Source organism: Equus quagga, chromosome 14 (genome assembly GCF_021613505.1).
Source record: "Equus quagga isolate Etosha38 chromosome 14, UCLA_HA_Equagga_1.0, whole genome shotgun sequence".
Taxonomy (NCBI): domain Eukaryota; kingdom Metazoa; phylum Chordata; class Mammalia; order Perissodactyla; family Equidae; genus Equus; species Equus quagga.
In genome coordinates, this window is record NC_060280.1 from 25415401 (window position 1) to 25432259 (window position 16859).

Below are 16859 nucleotides of genomic sequence, written 5' to 3' on the forward strand. Positions count from 1 at the left end.
AGTTTGACTATGATGTTCTAGGTAAGAATATCTTATTTTTACTTAACTTTGAGCTTGCTGGGCTTCTAGTATGTGAAGATTGAAATTTTTCATCAGTTTTGGAAATTCTTCAGCCATTAGCTGTTTTTTGTTGAGGAAGATTAGCCCTGAGCTAACTACTGCCAATCCTCCTCTTTTTGTGGCAGAAGACTGTCCCTGAGCTAACATCCATGCCCATCTTCCTCTACTTTATACGTGGAACACCTACCACAGCATGGCTTTTGCCAAGCGGTGCCATGTCTGCACCCGGGATCCGAACCGGTGAACCCCGGGCCACTGAGAAGGGGAGCGTGCGAACTTAACCATTGTGCCACCGGGCCAGCCCAGCCATTAGACTTTTTAATGTTGTTTCTGTCTCTCTCTCCTCTCATTCTGTTATTTCCCTTATAGATATATTGCTATGTTCGTTGTTATGGTTGGTATCCTGCAAGTCTCTGAGGTTCTGCACATTTTTCCACATTGTTTTTCTCCTCTGCTTGGATAGTCTCAGCTGACTTATCTTCAAGTTTGCTCATTCATTTTTTCTGTCAGTTCAAATCTGCTTTTTAGCACCCCCAGTGAATTTTAAATTTCATTTATTATACATTTCCTTTTCAGGGTTTATATTTGGTTCTTTTTTCACAATTCCTACTTCTTTATTTATATTCCCTGTTGACACGTGAGTCTCAAATTTTCTTTTTATTCTTTAGGTATTGTTTCTTTTAGTTCTTAGAACATACTTCTAACAACTGATATCAGGTCTTTGTCTAGTAAGTACGGCAAGGATGTTTCTATTGAGTGTTCTTTTCTTATTTTTTAATTCTGTGTATGTGTTGTGCACACAGGAGTGTGGTCTTCTAGATTCCAAGAAATATGTTGGAACTTTTCAAATACCCCTATGGACATTTCATTCTCTGCTTTTTCCTTTTGAGTTTCCTCTTGTTAGCCCAATCTGTTATGTCGCCTCAAGACACTTTTAATGTTAGGTAGCTACCATTGAAAATGCCTTGTTCTCACAGAGTGACTTCTGAATCAGATCAAATAAAAAAACTTTGTGATCAGAAAGTTTTAGTGAGCTGCCAGATGCGTTCAGAGGTGACAGCTTATTTTGATGATGAATTTCAAACCTCCACACCAATTTTGCCCCTTCCTATGGATGCTAGGATGTTGGTTTTTGAAGATAGAGAATCCATTTATAATAACTGTTTAAATGTCCTGGTTTATTAATTCTTGTATCTATGTCATTTCTTGGTCAGTTTCAGTTGATTAACTTGTCTCCTCACTCATTATGAATTTTGTGTTCCTAGTTCTTTTCATGACTGACAAGTTGGTCTGTTTTTTCATACTCCTTATTCTAGTGCTTTTTTTCTGGGACTTGATTAGGTTACTTGAAAATGGGTTGATCTTTTGAGATCTTGTTTTGTGGCTTTGTTATGTGACCCAGAACAACATTTCACCTAGTACTTATATTGCCCAACTATATAGTCTTCCTTAGTAATCTCCGTCTGCATAAATTATGAAAAGTTCCTGTATGGCTGATCAAAAAAGGATGGGTTTCAAGAATCGTCCCTAGAATCCTTTTGTGTAGTTCTTCCTCCAGATCTGGGTGGGTTAGTTTACACATGTTTTGGCTAGATTAGTTCACACTAATCTAAAAATAATTAGTTCACATGTGAACTAATCAGTATGGAAGTGAGTACTCAGTGCAGGCCTTTTGAAGATCAATCAATTTCCCTCTCTATGCAGACTTCTTCTTTCTGGTATTCTGATTAGTCATTAAAATTGTTTTATTCTCCCAAGAATCCCAGATCCAGTTCTTGAACTTAGGAAAGCAAGCTGGGCTCTGCCTGGGTTCCACCTCTCTCTGATGTGTTTTGGTAACTTTCCCCGTACAGTAATCTTGGGCAATTATAGAGATAACGTCATTTGTTTCCCATATCTCAGGCTCCACTGTCCTTATTGCCTGATGTCCAAAATATTGAGAGCTTTGCTTCATATTTTTGGTGGTATTTTAGTTGTTTCATACAGGTTCTTCTTACGCCAACTTGTCTGGAAATGAATGTCTGCATACAATCCTTTAAATTCAGATTTTAGAATCCTTAACTGTCTGAACTCTTATATCTGAGTCTTCACTACACAACTTGCAAACATTTTCCTAAGCTATTCACTAGTTTAATGGAAACACACACTACACACACACTCTCTCTCTCTCTATATATATATCTGTATAGACTGCAACAAAATATTTAAGTTGAGGACAAGTCTATCTACAAGGATGCAGAGTGGGCTGTAGACTTCTCTCATTAAGGTGTTATCTTTTCCTTGTATTCTTTAAATGAATTTTGTTTTATCATCATCACTTTCCTTGCATTATTAAGTGAAAATATCTTCTAAGGATGTGAAAAGCTAGAGAGTATTCATCAGTTGAAGAGATCTGGAAAGGTCCATACATTAGAAGCACATTCTCATTCTCCTTACTCGCTACTAAACAACAGTAGTGACCAGAGCCCTATCTCCCCTCATAATTACACTAAAATTTATCCAGGTAATCTTAATAGGTAATTCAGCATTTTAGTTGTCCTGATTATTCTATTTAACTCATTAATAAGGTGAATATAAATTCATAGTGAGTTTATTCATTCTTTATTTATGAAACTGTGTATGTTATTTATGACACAGAAGAGTAGAATATTTATGGACATTGAAATAAAGAAAAATAAATATTTCATATCAGATTCTCCTCATCCTTCTTGCATACACATGCCAACATACAAGCAATGAGGTAAATGTGAACACATAGGCAATTGGTGTTTAACATTTCTATATTGAATGGAAGTAATTGGTGTAACATTATGTGGTTGTTTTTCGGGTGTTTTAGTGATGTGTAGGGAAATCTGGAAGAATTTTTAAATAGGCTAGGAATAGGTTAATTTTCTTTGATTTAAATGATAAGATAGGGTCTGATACTATCATAAACCTTATTACATACTATATATTCAGTAACATATATCATTTAATGATAAATGAATTTGCCATCCTATTTTCAATGCAGTTGTTTTCTTTTCATGGGGGAATAAAAGCCTGCTACACGGAAGACCTGTTGTCAGACGTCAGGCATAACGCAGTGATAAAATTTAAATCCTGCTCTCAGGAAATTTCCAGTTTATTTAAAAGATTAAAAATTATACATTCTATGTACACAAAACATAGTTCAAAAATTTCAGTTACTTGAAAATGTGTTCTGTGAGTGCAAATGAGGGTTAAATAACCTAGGCTTTATCACCAGTCATTCAGAGAGTTAAAATTTACTTCAACTGCTCAACTGAGTGAGTATGGAAATTTCCTTGATAGGGTGAAGAGTGTGTTCTGAGGGATTAGGAAAAAAAATAACTCATACAAGGAACCATAATTAGTTCTAGATAAGGTGCATACTTGCCAAAAGAGGGTCTCCAATTTTCCTTCATAAACAAACCTGCCAATTAAACCTTCAGAAAATATGGGAGCGGATGCTGCATATCAAGGACCATCTTCAAGTTTGGAAATATTTTTATCGCATTTTCTCATGTGGAAATATGCCTATCCCTCCATCTTTTACCCAATACTCAATGCTGAACTCTTGAGAAGTTTTCTGGCAGATCTTACAGACTTACAGTGGAGTGAAAAGAAGAGAAAGGGGCAATCTTAGTACTCAGTAGTGGGGATGTGGGACAAGGGGCAACACGACACCAATGTTTGCCCTATCTGCATCCTGGGTCAACTGAAAAATAAGGCAGTTTCAAGCAAGCAGTTTTGTTTTAAATTCACCTTTATTTAGTAGAGCTGGTTCTGGAGGATTGTGCCTTTGTCTGCATGAACTTTGGATTTATTATAACTTATTATAACATTTCATTTCACATGAAATGAAAACTACACATAATTACCCAATCAGTGACAATTAGGGCTTTAATGCTATTAATCTTTGCACAGGTGTTTGCCACTGTCAAGATTACAGCACAGAAGTGCTGACAGAATTTCAGTCTGCTGAGAGTAGCTGGCTTCAGGGTATAGGGGAAAATTTCCTTTTCCAACATAACCTTAGAGGAGGAAAATCCATATATTCTGTTTAGAGATCCTGGTTCCCTCTATTAAAAGTAGAACAAAACCAAAAAAGAAATATAAAAGCAAAATAAACAAAAAAACCCACTTGTATTGTTCTAAATTTCATGCTAATGAATAAGGCATATCAGTTAAGAGTTATCCTCCCATAAAAACAAAGAGTATTAGCACCACCACAACTCCCATCATTAATCACCACTACCAAATATTCATTTTTTTAATGCTATAACCGTGTAATTTATTTAAGTTCCATATAGACATTATGATATTTGTACTATTAGTATCTATACTTTAGAGTTCAAGAAGTTCAAGATCGTAAAGATTAAATTATATTAAAAAGAGTGCAGTGCCAATAAGGGGCCAAGCCTGGAAGCAGATGTTCCTTTACATCATGAGGTCATCACATACCTGCGGATGCTCATGTTGGAATTAAGTTTGAGGATAACTTCTAGATGGATAAAGGAAGCTTCATCCCTTTAGAAGCCTTAGCCGTTTAGTTCCCCAAGGCAACAGAAGAAGACTAAAAGCCTTTCATTCAAGGCATTCTAGGCGTTTTGAATGATCTCAGAGATATATAAATATATGTCTGTATATCTATGTATATCTCTATCTACATATCAAGTTATGTCTGTCTATTTAAATCTTTTCACAAAAGAAGGAAAGTAATAGGATATAGAATTCCTGATTTATCTTATAATTTGACCTTCTATGGAATAGACTCCTGACATAAATGAGACTGTGTTTTACTTGCACTTTACACATCAGGTGAGGAATTTTTATATTATACTAACTGATAAAAAGGAAACTGGGACATTTGTCTTTGAGAAGGTGAGCTCAGATCCTGAGTTATGGAGCGTATGTAATGCTACACATAATGTTTGTGAATTGTAAATTGTTATGTTTTTCCTGACATTCAAGTTGACATATTAAATTCTTCAATTATAAATGTTTTCTTTTGAGACATCTTCAATTACTCTTTGTTTTATTTGAAAAAAATCACTTAACCTGTGAATATTAGTAAAGATATCTTGATGGGTTAATGTAAATACTATATGCAAGATAAGTGATACTGTTAAAGGTCCAGAGAAGTCTGTAACTGGAGATTGATCAGAAAAGACTAAAAGACTAATGACAAATGTAGTAGAAAAAGGGATAAATGATTCATTATACTTCCTGTTTTGACTCCTGTCTAGTATAACTTTTCCTTCCTTGGTTGTCAATGATTGTCAGTGCTAATTTCACAGATTCTTTCCAAGGCTATTCAAGTAAAGAGCAACTGGGAATTTAATCACTCTGCTTGACATTGTTTTTTGGTCCTTTATGTCCATTTGGAAATGGAAATCTCAGGCTTGCATTTTAAAGGCAATATTAAAATAACAACAACAATAAATCAATAAATATAACTTCTTTTTGTAGGAAGATTAGCCCTGAGGTAACATCCGTGCCCTTATTCCTCTGTTTTATATGTGGGATGCCACCACAGCATGGTTTGATAAGTCGTGAGTAGGTCTGTGCCCAGGATCCTAACTGGCAAACCCCAGGCCACTGAAGCAGAGTGTGTGAACTTAGCCACTATGCCACCAGGCAGAACCCAATATAAGATAACATTTTATTTGCCAAATAGTATATGGGAAATTTTATTCTACATATTATTAATTAAAATATCACAGCTCATTTCTAGGATTCTAGCATCAGTGAGACCAAGAATTAGAATCTCAGTTCTTCTACTAACTACCTCTGAAAGTGGGAGTTATATGCAATTTAACCTATCTGAACATCTGTAAAACACATTTAATAATACTATGTCATAAGTTAATAATTACAAAGTGTTTAGCACTTTTTCTAGCATATTTAAGCACTTGATAAAGGTAAGGCTATTTCAGTATCATTCCTTCCCTGTGTATGTATTTTCTCAGTGTCTTCAGGAAACATGTTTGTTAGTTTATCTTTCAAGAGTAACCAAGTAATAACACACTTCTGACAGTAGTTTTTTTTTAACTGGAAGAATTTAGCAATAGATAATCCAAATGACAATTAGAGTTTGGTTAATTTGCACTCTCATTATTAGCCATAAGGGAAAGTTGATGAGAAGTTGGCAGAAGAGAAAAATGCCTTGTAAATCATTTGACTTGCAACTTACAACAGATGAGGAAGGTGCATTTTAGGACCTCCGTTGAGAATAAAGATGGATTGTAAGGGGAATTATTTATACTGCTGGTGCAAACATTGAGTGTGGAAAATTTCAAAGAATTAGAACTGCTATTCCTGAAATAAGTAAAATAAAATGATGCCTGATTTTTTGCCTCTATTCACTCAGTAAGTATTTAGTAAGCATCTATTACATGATAGGCACTTATCTGAGCCTAAAAAATATGACAGTAAACAAAAGAAGCAAGTTATTTTCCTTAGTGGAGTTTATAGCCAATAAAGAAAAATGGTAAATAAAAGTAACATACACATTATCATATAGCCTTTCCTAGTAGTATTTAATGTTAAAAATTTTAATCTAGTCCCTTTTTTGGCTGCATCCACACCTTTTGATGGTTAATTTTCTCTCTACTAGTTCTTTTAGGTACTGAAAAAGGAATCTTCAGTTCTCAGAATATAATTACGGCTTTGGCTATACAGTAGTCCCCCTTATCCGCAGTTTTGCTTTCCTCATTATTCGCAGTTTTGCTTTCCTGAGATCAGTGACACCGCGGATAAGTGGGCAATTGTATTTCCTTTCAAGTCCATCAGTTTTCCTTCACGTAATTTGAAGATCAGCACTAAAATGCATATGCGTTTAGTACGGTTACGTCTTCTCGGAGAATTGGTTCTCTTATTGTTACATAATGTCCATCTTTATCTGTGACAATATTCCTTCTTCTGAATTCTACTTTGTCTTAAACTAATATGACCACTTCAGGTTCTTTTAAATACTGTTTGCATGAGATATGTTTTCCATCTTTTTAACTTATCTATTTATTTATATTTAAGGTAGATTTTTGTACACACGATACAGTTGAATTTTGCTTTTTTATCTGATCTCACGATCTCTAGTTTAACTGATATATTTATATCATCTCCATTTAACATAATTGGTGATATGATTGCATTTAAGTCAACCATGTTGATGTTTGCTTTCTGTTAAGTTTCATCTGTGTTGCGCTTCTTCCTCTCCCCCATCCCCATCACCTACTTTTGGATTCGAATCGTTTTTTTGGTATTGAATTTTAATTTATCTATTGGCTTTCGGCCACATCTATTTTATATTTTTAGGGATTGCTCTAGAGCATGGTTTCCCAACTTTGGCACTATTACTGGTTTCTGCTAGATAATACTTAGTTCGAGAGTTGGCCTGCGCACTGCAGCATCACTGGTCTATGCTTACTGGATACCAATAACAACCAAGACTGTCTTATTGGGAGTGAAGTGGCCCCTGACAGAAAACCATTGATCTAGAGATTACAATATACATGACTAACCTTTCACAATCTACTTAAAGTTAATATTTTACCACTTCGAGTGAAATGTAAGAACCTTATCATTATAGGATTCTTCACGTTCTCCTTTATGTTGCAGTTGTCATATGTACATCTGCATCCATGAAAACCCCACAAAGCCTCTGTTATGATACTTAATTTCAAGAGTTTAATATTTTAAGTAAATGGGAAAAAAATGAACTCCTTCTCTTTAATCATACAATTATAATTTCTATTGGTCTTCCTTTACTACTGATCTTCCAATTTTGTCACTTGTATAATTTCTCTTCAACCATAACCCCTTTTAGGATTTCATTTTAAGAAGGTCTGCTGGTAATAGATTCTCTCATATTTTCCTCATCTAATAATGCCTTTATTTTACCTGCATTCCTGAAATATATTTTCTCTGTACGTGGAAGTCTAAGATTTTATTTTATGTAAATTTCAGCACTTTAAAAATATTGTTCCACTGTCTTCTGGCCTTTAAGCTTTTTTATGAGAAATTACAGTCTTTCAAATTGTTGTTCCCCTGTATATAATGTGACATAATTTTTTGACTCTTTTCAATAAATTTTCTTTATCTTTGGCTTTCATCAGTTTGATATGATAATTCTAGGTATAGTTTTCTTTAAGTTTCTCTGTTTATAGACCATGGAGTTTTTTAAAATCTGTAAATTTGTGGCTTTTACCAAATTTGAGAATGCCTTCTCATTATTTCATTAAATATATTTCTCTGCGCCATTATTTTTTCCTCTCCTTTTGGGATCCCAATATCAGAGATTTTTATATGCCTTAAAATTCCCTGAGGCTCTTTTAATTATTTTTCTGTGTTCTTCACGCCATATAACTTTTACTAATCTATTTCCAAGTTCACTTTTTCCTCTGTCATCTTCATTCTGCTATTGAGCTCATCTGACTAATTTCAGATGTTAAGATTTTCAGTTCTAAAATTATGACCTTGTTCTTTTTTTTATACTTTCTATTTTTCTGCTGAAGGCTTCTATCTCTCACACATTTTAAGATTGTTTGTCTTGAAGTCATGGACTTGTAATAACTACTTTAAAATCTTTATATGATAATTCCAACATTTGAGTGATCTTGGTTTGAAATATATTGATCATCCTTTCCCGTGATAGTCACATATTTCTATTTTCTTCAGAAGTTGAATAACTTTTTAAAAATCTTATCCTAGACATTTTTAATATGAATCTTGTTAAATCCTTTATAAGAGGTTGATTTTGTTTTCCTTTCTTTTGTTTTCTTTGACTAGGCAGTCAGTTTGCTCAGATTCAGGCTACAGGTTCTGTCTCACCTTCTGTGGTGGTTATAATGGATGATTTGAGTGTGTTCAATGTTTGTGTCACTCGGTCTGAGATTTGGAGATGGTTCCTTTTGTGGTTCAGCTGTCAATGCCTTTGCTGTGCTTTGTTGGGTCTGTCCTATGCATGTGCAGCTCAGGAGTAAGTTCATGATCTATGTCAGTTGATATATAGAACAAAAGGATACACTTATTCAGCTCTCTCCTCTTTAGGATTCTTATAGTCTCTGGTTATCAGGAGCCACCTCTCACATCATCATGATCAGAAAGACAGGGATTCTGGCAGAATTTTAGCTGCACATGTCACCATGTCATCTGAAATTTCCTAGGGGAAGCATCAAGTAGGAGAAAGAGAAAGAAAGAAAGGGAAAAAGGGAGAAAAGAAGGAAGGAAGCAAGGAAGAAAAGAAAGAAAGAAAAAGAATGAAAGAAAGAAAAAGAAAACAAACAGAAAAGGAAGAAAGAAAAAGAAAGGAAGAATTAATGAATTAACTAACTGGCCAGAAAGAATTAACTCTTGAAGTTTTAAATACTTGTGTTGTCCTGTGACTTGAAGAGAACATTCAATCAGGTGTAGTTGAAAAACAAGAGAGACATGGAGGAACCCTCCTCTTGCTCTCTGGCTCACAGAGACCTTTCTCCTGATTCCCTAGCCAGAAAGAGATGAGTATATCTTACTTTTTTTGTTGTTTCCTCTATAACCCATTATAACACTGCTGGGTGCTTGGTCTCTAATCAATGGACGGAAAGAATATAAGCGAAATTATTTTTTTTTTAGATACTGCATGATACAAGTCACTTCTTAAAATTTTGATTCCCTGTTTCAATTTGCCTAATTTTCTAACTTTATAGAATTCTGAAGTTACTGTTTTGTATTTTGACCAGATTTTAGTTTTAACCTATGGTAGAAATTAGTTGTAGTAGACTCATTGTGTCTTAGCCACGCTGGACTATCTTATTCATAAAAAGTTTCAAACCTAAATATAGTATAACAGTTAGAGATAAGTGTTATTGAAAAAAACAAAGGAAAGGGAATGAGAGGCTGCTGTGTCTTTAGTGGAAAGCATATTTACATTGAGAGTTGTCAGGAAAAGTATTGCTTAGCAGATAGTATGTGAGAGAATGTTTGAAGACAAGGAAGGATTCAACAAGGCAATCTCTGATAAAAGAGTATTTTTGGCTGTGGAAATAGGAAGGCAAAAGCCTTGAATTTTTCACTGTCCATGAAATATGAAAGAAATGAGGAAGTTAATATAGTTTGAGAATAATGAGCAAAAGAGAGAATAATAAGAGCAAAAGTTCAAGGATACCTCAGGTACCCAACATGTGGAGTAGACAGGTAACGCCAATATTATGAGTAAGAATGGCAGTCATTGGGGATGTAAGAAAAAATTTTTACAACTTTATTGATGTTTAACATACAACAAAGTGAACACATTTAGAGTGTACAATTTAATATATTTTGCTGTATGTATTCAACTATGAAGCAAATATCATAATAAAGAGAATGAACATATCTTTTATCCCCTCAAATTTCCACATGTGCGGGTGAAATATACACCCATTGTCCTTCCCTGAAACCCATCCTGCCTTCCCAGCAATGACTGCTTATTTCTATAGATTAAGTTGATTTTTTTTTTTGCATTTTATATAGATGTAGTCAGATAGATAGTATGCTTCTTTTCCTCTGGGCATATGCTTCTTTCATTAAGCATGGTTGTTTTAAGGTTTATCCATATGTGGCATATATCCTCAGTTTATTCCTTTAGAACACTGAATAGTATTATATTATATGGATGTGCTTGAATTTGTCTACCAAGTCGTTGTTGATAGGTATTTGAATTGCTCTCTGTTTTTGGATATTGTGAATAATGCAGTTGTGAATACTTGTGTACAAGATTTTGTGTGAACATTGACCTACTTTTATCACAGGTAAAATTACCTAGGAGTAATAAGTGGTTATAGCAAGGTTACAGAAGGTAAGGTTAATATACACAAGTCAGTTTTTTCCCTATATAACAATGAAAAAGTGGAATTTTAAATAAAAAACACAATACAATTTGAATTAGGCCCTAAAATAAACACTTAAATATAAATCTTTAAAAATATGATACAATATCTATACAAGGAAAACTCAAAACTCTGAAGAAAAATATGGAAGTAAAAAACAGAGAAATATCACATGTTCATGGCTAGAAAGACATTATTGTCAAGATGTCTGTTCTTCCCAATTCATCAAATTCAATAAAATTCCAATCAAAAGCTCAGCAAATTATTTGTGGATATTGAAAAACTGATTTTACAGTTTACAGGCAGGCCTTGAAGATACTGTGGGTTTGGATCCAGACCACTTCAATAAAGTGAATATTGCAATGAAAGAGTAACACAAATTTTTGTTTTCTCAGTTCATATAAAAAGTATGCTTACACTATGCTGTAGTCTATTAAGTATGTGATAGCGTTCGGCTAAAAAAACAATGTATATATCTTAATTTAAAAAAATATTTTTTTGCTAAAAAATGCTAACCATCATCTCAGCCATCAGCGGGTTGTAATGTTTTTTCTGGTGGAGGGTCTTGTGATAAATGCAGTGTCTGCAAAGTGCAATAAGGTGAAACACAATAAAACCAGATATGCCTATATTTGGAGAGTAAAAATACCTTGAATAGTCAACACAATATTGGGAAGAAGAATGAAGTTGGAGAACCAGACTTCAAGGCATACTATAAATCTACAGTGATTAAGACAGTATGGTATTGGCAAAAGAATAGACTAATAGATTAGGGAAACAGATGAGATCCCAGAAATAGACCCATGTAAATATAGTCAATGATATTTGACAGAGGAGCAAAGGCAAGACAATGGAGCAAAGATGGTCTTTTCAACACGTGGTGCTAGAATAATTGGACATCTGCCTGCAAAAAAAACAGAATCTCAAGATAGGTCTCATGTCCTTCACAAAAATTATTTCAAAACAGATCATTGATCTAAATAGAAAATACAAAACTATAAAACTCCTAGAATATAATATAGGAGAAATCCTAGCTGGTTTTGAGTATGGTGATAACTTTTAGATACAACACCAAAGGTGCAATCATAATAGAAATAATTGATAAGCATGGCTTCGTTAAAATTAAAAACTTTTGCTCTGTAAAAGACATCAAAAAAATCGGGATATGATCTACAGACAGGGAGAAAATATTAGCAAAATGCATATCTGATAAAGGACTGTTATCCAAAATATACAAAGAACTCTTAAAACTCAACAATAAGAAAACAAAAAACCTGATTTAAAAATGGGCCAAAGGTCTTAACAGACATCTTACCAAAGAAGATATACAGATCACAAATGAGGATATGTAAAGATACTCCACATCATATGTCATCAGGAAGATGCAAATTAAAGCAATAATGTGATACCACTACACACCTATTAGAATGGCCAAAATTTGGAACACTGACAACACCAAATGCTGGTGAGGATGTGGAGTAATAAGAGTTCTCACTCGTTGCTGGTGGAAATACAAAATTATACAGCCACTTTGGAAAACAGTTGGTGATTTTGTACAAAACTAAATATACTCTTACCATACAACCCAGCATCATGCTCTTTGGTATTTACCCAAAAAAGCTGAAAAGTTATATCCACACAAAACTACATATGGATATTTATAGCAGCTTTATTAATAATTGCCCAAACTGGGAAGCAACCAAAATGTCCTTGAGTAAGTGAATGGCTAAATAGACTGTGATACATCCAGACAGTGGAATGTTTTTCAGCACCAAAAAGAAATGAGCTATCAAGCCCTGAAAAGACGTGGAGGAAGCTTAGAAGCATACTACCAAGTGAAAGAAGCTTATCTGAAAAGTCTACATACAATGTGATTCCAACTATCTGATGTTCTGGAAAACTATAAAGCCAATAAACGTATTAGTGGTGGCCAGGGATTGAGGTGGAGTTCAGGGAGGATTTTTAGGGCAGGGAAAATAGTCTGTATGATACACTTTTGAAGGATACATGTCAATTTACATTTGTCCAAATCCATGGAATGTACAACTCCAAGAGTGAACACTAAGATAAAAAAATGACATTAGGTGATGTTGATGTGTCAATGTAGGTTCACCAATTGTAACAAATATGCCACTCTGGTAGGGGATGTTGATAATGGGGGAGGCTACATATGCGTGGGCTTGGAGGGTATATGGGAAATCTCTGTTCCTTCCTCTTAATTTGGCTGTGAACCTAAATCTTCTGTATAAAAATACTCTTTAAACGGCTGGCCCAGTGGTGTAGCGGTTAGGTTCACATGCTCCACTTCGGTGTCCTGGAGTTAACTGGTTCAGATCCCAGGTGTGGATCGACACATGGTTTATCAAACCATGCTGTGGCAGGTGTCACACATATAAAGTAGAGGAAGATGGACACAGATGTTAGCTCAAGACCAATCCTCCTCAGCAAAAAGAGGAGGATTGGTGGTGGATGTTAGCTCAGGGCTAACCTTCCTCAAGGAAAAAAATAAAAATAAAAAGTACCACAGAGTGAAACAGCTTTGGTATATGCAGGCATGAATTTAGAGCTAAAAAATTGTCATTTTCTTTTCCAAAATGACTGTACATTTACATTTCACAGTAGCAATGTTTGATAATACCAGTTGCTCCACATCCTCACCAACTGTAATGTTTTTTCTTTTTTTTAACTTTTTTGTTTGTTTGTTTGTTTTTGTTTTCCTTTTTTTAAAATTTTTTTGAGTTAATGATAAGTTACAATCTTGTGAAATTTCAGTTGTACATTATTGTTTGGCAGTCGTGTTGTAGGTGCACCCCTTCACCCTTTGTCCCCAACCCCCACCCCAACTCTTTTTTTAACTTTTGGATATCATAATAGGGTGTTTTTTTCTGTCCTTGAGATTTTACTTTACATTTCCTAATTATTAATGACATTGAAAATGTTTCATGTACTCATTTTCTTTGTGTGCACATCTTTTGGTAAAAACTTCATTAAAATATTTTGCACATTTCCATTGGATGGTTAGTTTCTTTTTTTATCTAATTTTAAAAATTGCTTATGAACGTCCATTACCAGATGTTTAATTTGCAATATTTTCTTATTCTGAAACTTGTGTTTTCATTCTCTTAATTGTGCTTTGGAAGAGCAGAAGCCCTTAAGTTTTATGAAATTTTGCGCATTTAATTTTAAAAATATATCTGGTTATTTATCTTCTAATATTGTTCCTCCTAGTTTTACAGCTTTAGGTTATACATTTAGGTTTACCATGCATTTTAACTTAATTTTTTTTATAGGATATGAAGTGTAGATTGAAATGCATGATTTTGCATGGGATTATCCAATTGTTCCAAATCCATGCATTCTACATTGAATTCCCTTAAGAATTTCTTAACAACTAACTATATATGTGTGAGTCTACTTTTGGGCTTCCTATCCTAGTATATCGATCAATTTGCATATTTTCATACCGCTACCACATTGTCTTTACTAATGTAAGTCCTCCAACTCTGTTATATTTTTTAAAAGTTGTTTTGGTTATTCTAGTTACCTTATATTTCCATCTAAGTTTTAGAATCAACTTTTAAATTTCTACCAAAAAAAAATGCCTGCGGGAAATTTGACTGTAATGTGATTAAATTTATATATCAACTTGAAGAAAGTAGGTCTATTTACAGTATCAAGACTTTGAAAAAATGGCAATTGTATATCTCTCCATTTATGCAAGTATTCTTCAATTTCTCTCAGCAATGATTTTTAGTTTTCTCCATGCAAGTCTTTTATTTTTTTGTAAAATATGTTACCAAATGTTTTGTTTAAAGCTATTTTAAATAATATTTTTATTTCATTTTCTAATGGAATGCCATTAGTATAAGAAATCCAACCGTTTGTATAGTCACCCCGTAATCTGTAAACTTGCTAACTCACATATTAGCTCAGTAGCTTTTAGTGGGTTACATAAGGTTTTTATACATAGAAAAATCATGTCATCAGCAAATGAAGTGTAATTTACCTTCCAATATCAATGATTTTCAGTTCCTTTTATTTACCCTAATACCTTGGCCAGAACCTCGAGTACAAAAATGAATAGATGTGATATAGGAGCAGACAGTCTTGCTTTTTTTCTGATAGTAGAGAGAAAACATTCAGCCTTGCGTCATTAAGTTTTATGTCATCTATCAGGTTTTTTATATGTTTCCACTAGCTGGTTGGGGAAGTTCCCTTCTCTTCTTAGTTTCCTGAAATTTTCTTCAGAAGTTCACGATGGGTTTTGTCAAATGGTTTTTCTTCACTTATTAAGATGCCCATATGGGTTTTCTTTTGTTTGAAAGTATGGTAAAATCCATCTTCAGAGGCAAAAATTACTTTTGGGTTTCTGAGATAGGTCAAAACCTAAAAAATTGCATGCCACCAGAATCTGCCTTTTTATCAAACATGTACATAAAGTTTACTGTTAACATCAAGAACATCATTGTTCCCACACATTCAAAAATCTCATTACATCTTCTACATGGCCTCACAATCTTCCCTCATCTTCCAGGAGAAAAAGCAGTATAATCAATTGAAAGTTAAATTACATAAAGGAACCAATGAATGTGAGTTTAGAAGACTCCAATAAAGTTTGAAGTAATGCCTGAGTGGCTTTTACATTGTCCCAATTTTGGGTACACTGGGAGGAATAAAAATTGAAAGTTAAAAAAAAAAAAAGGTGAAGGTTAGCCTGAAAGAATTTATCAATTTCTGAATACATTTGGGTCACTCTTTCTTTACAAATATTTTTACAATTTGATTATGAATTTGCTTTGTCCTGACCCCATAAATGACTGGATTTAAACAAGGAGGAACAACCACATACAGATTGGCCAGGAGTATGTGAATGTAACGTGGAACATTTCTACCAAACTGATGAGTCATAAAGGAGAAAAATGCTGGTGTGTAAAAGGCTAAGATGACACAGACATGTGAACCACATGTGCTAAGTGTTTTGAGTCTGGCATCCCTGGAAGGAAGGCAGAAAACAGCTCGTAGAATCTGAATGTAAGAGAGGGCAATAAGGATCAAGTCCAATATCAGGGTAGCAATAGTAAATAAGCCATAGATGATATTGACACTTATGCTAGCACAAGCAAGACGAGCAATTCCCATATGCTCACAGTAAGTATGAGGGATAATGTAGTGTCCACAGAAAGGCAATCGTTTGAGAAGAGGGCAGAAGGGGATGGCAAGGAGCATTGGCTTCCCCACTATAACAATGGCCATAATAGCTACCACTTTGTTGGTGAGAATAGTATTATATCTCAGTGGGTAACAGATGGCAACAAAGCAGTCAATTGCCATGGCCAGTAGTACATCAGATTCCATACCAGTGTAGCTATGGATAAAGAACATTTGGATGAGGCAGCATTCAAAGCTTATCTTCCTAAGGTTGAACCAGAAAATGGCCAGCATCTTGGGGATGGTAGAAGTGGAGAGGCCCAGATCAATAAAGGAGAGGAGAGCCAGAAAGTAGAACATGGGTTGGTGAAGACTCTCCTCGGTCTTGATCACAAATAGGATTGTGACATTCCCCACAAGTGCAATCAGATAAACAGCAAAGAAAGGGAATGCAATCCAGATATGGAAAGCCTCCATACCAGGTATACCCAGCAGAAGGAAGACAGAGGGATATGAGGCAGTGTCATTGTTAGAGGACATCCTTCTGAGAACTCTTGGAAAATACTCCACAGTAGTTCTTCAGTATTTCTGGGGAGACAAAAGGGAATATATGGTGGTTGGATATCACTGTATATAGTAGCATACCAACTAAACTCTTAAGAACATAATGGAAGGGAATAGGAGGATTTGGGGGTGGAAAACTATCTTTCTTCCTTCCTAGGTTCTTTGAGTGGCCTAATCATTAAATTGACATAAGACAGATTAACAGGAGAAAAACTAATTCAATTATGTGCCTAAGGGAATTCA

The 16859-nt window shown here is 34.5% G+C and overlaps 1 protein-coding gene across 1 annotated transcript; it reads right to left on the reverse strand.

Moving 5' to 3' along the window:
• Nucleotides 1–15653: 15653 nt before the first annotated feature.
• Nucleotides 15654–16598, reverse strand: LOC124225462 (olfactory receptor 52E4-like). The gene has a single exon (XM_046638139.1). The coding sequence runs from the start codon at nucleotides 16590–16592 to the stop codon at nucleotides 15654–15656; it is 939 nt and encodes a 312-aa protein (XP_046494095.1). The 5' UTR covers nucleotides 16593–16598.
• Nucleotides 16599–16859: the final 261 nt, after the last annotated feature.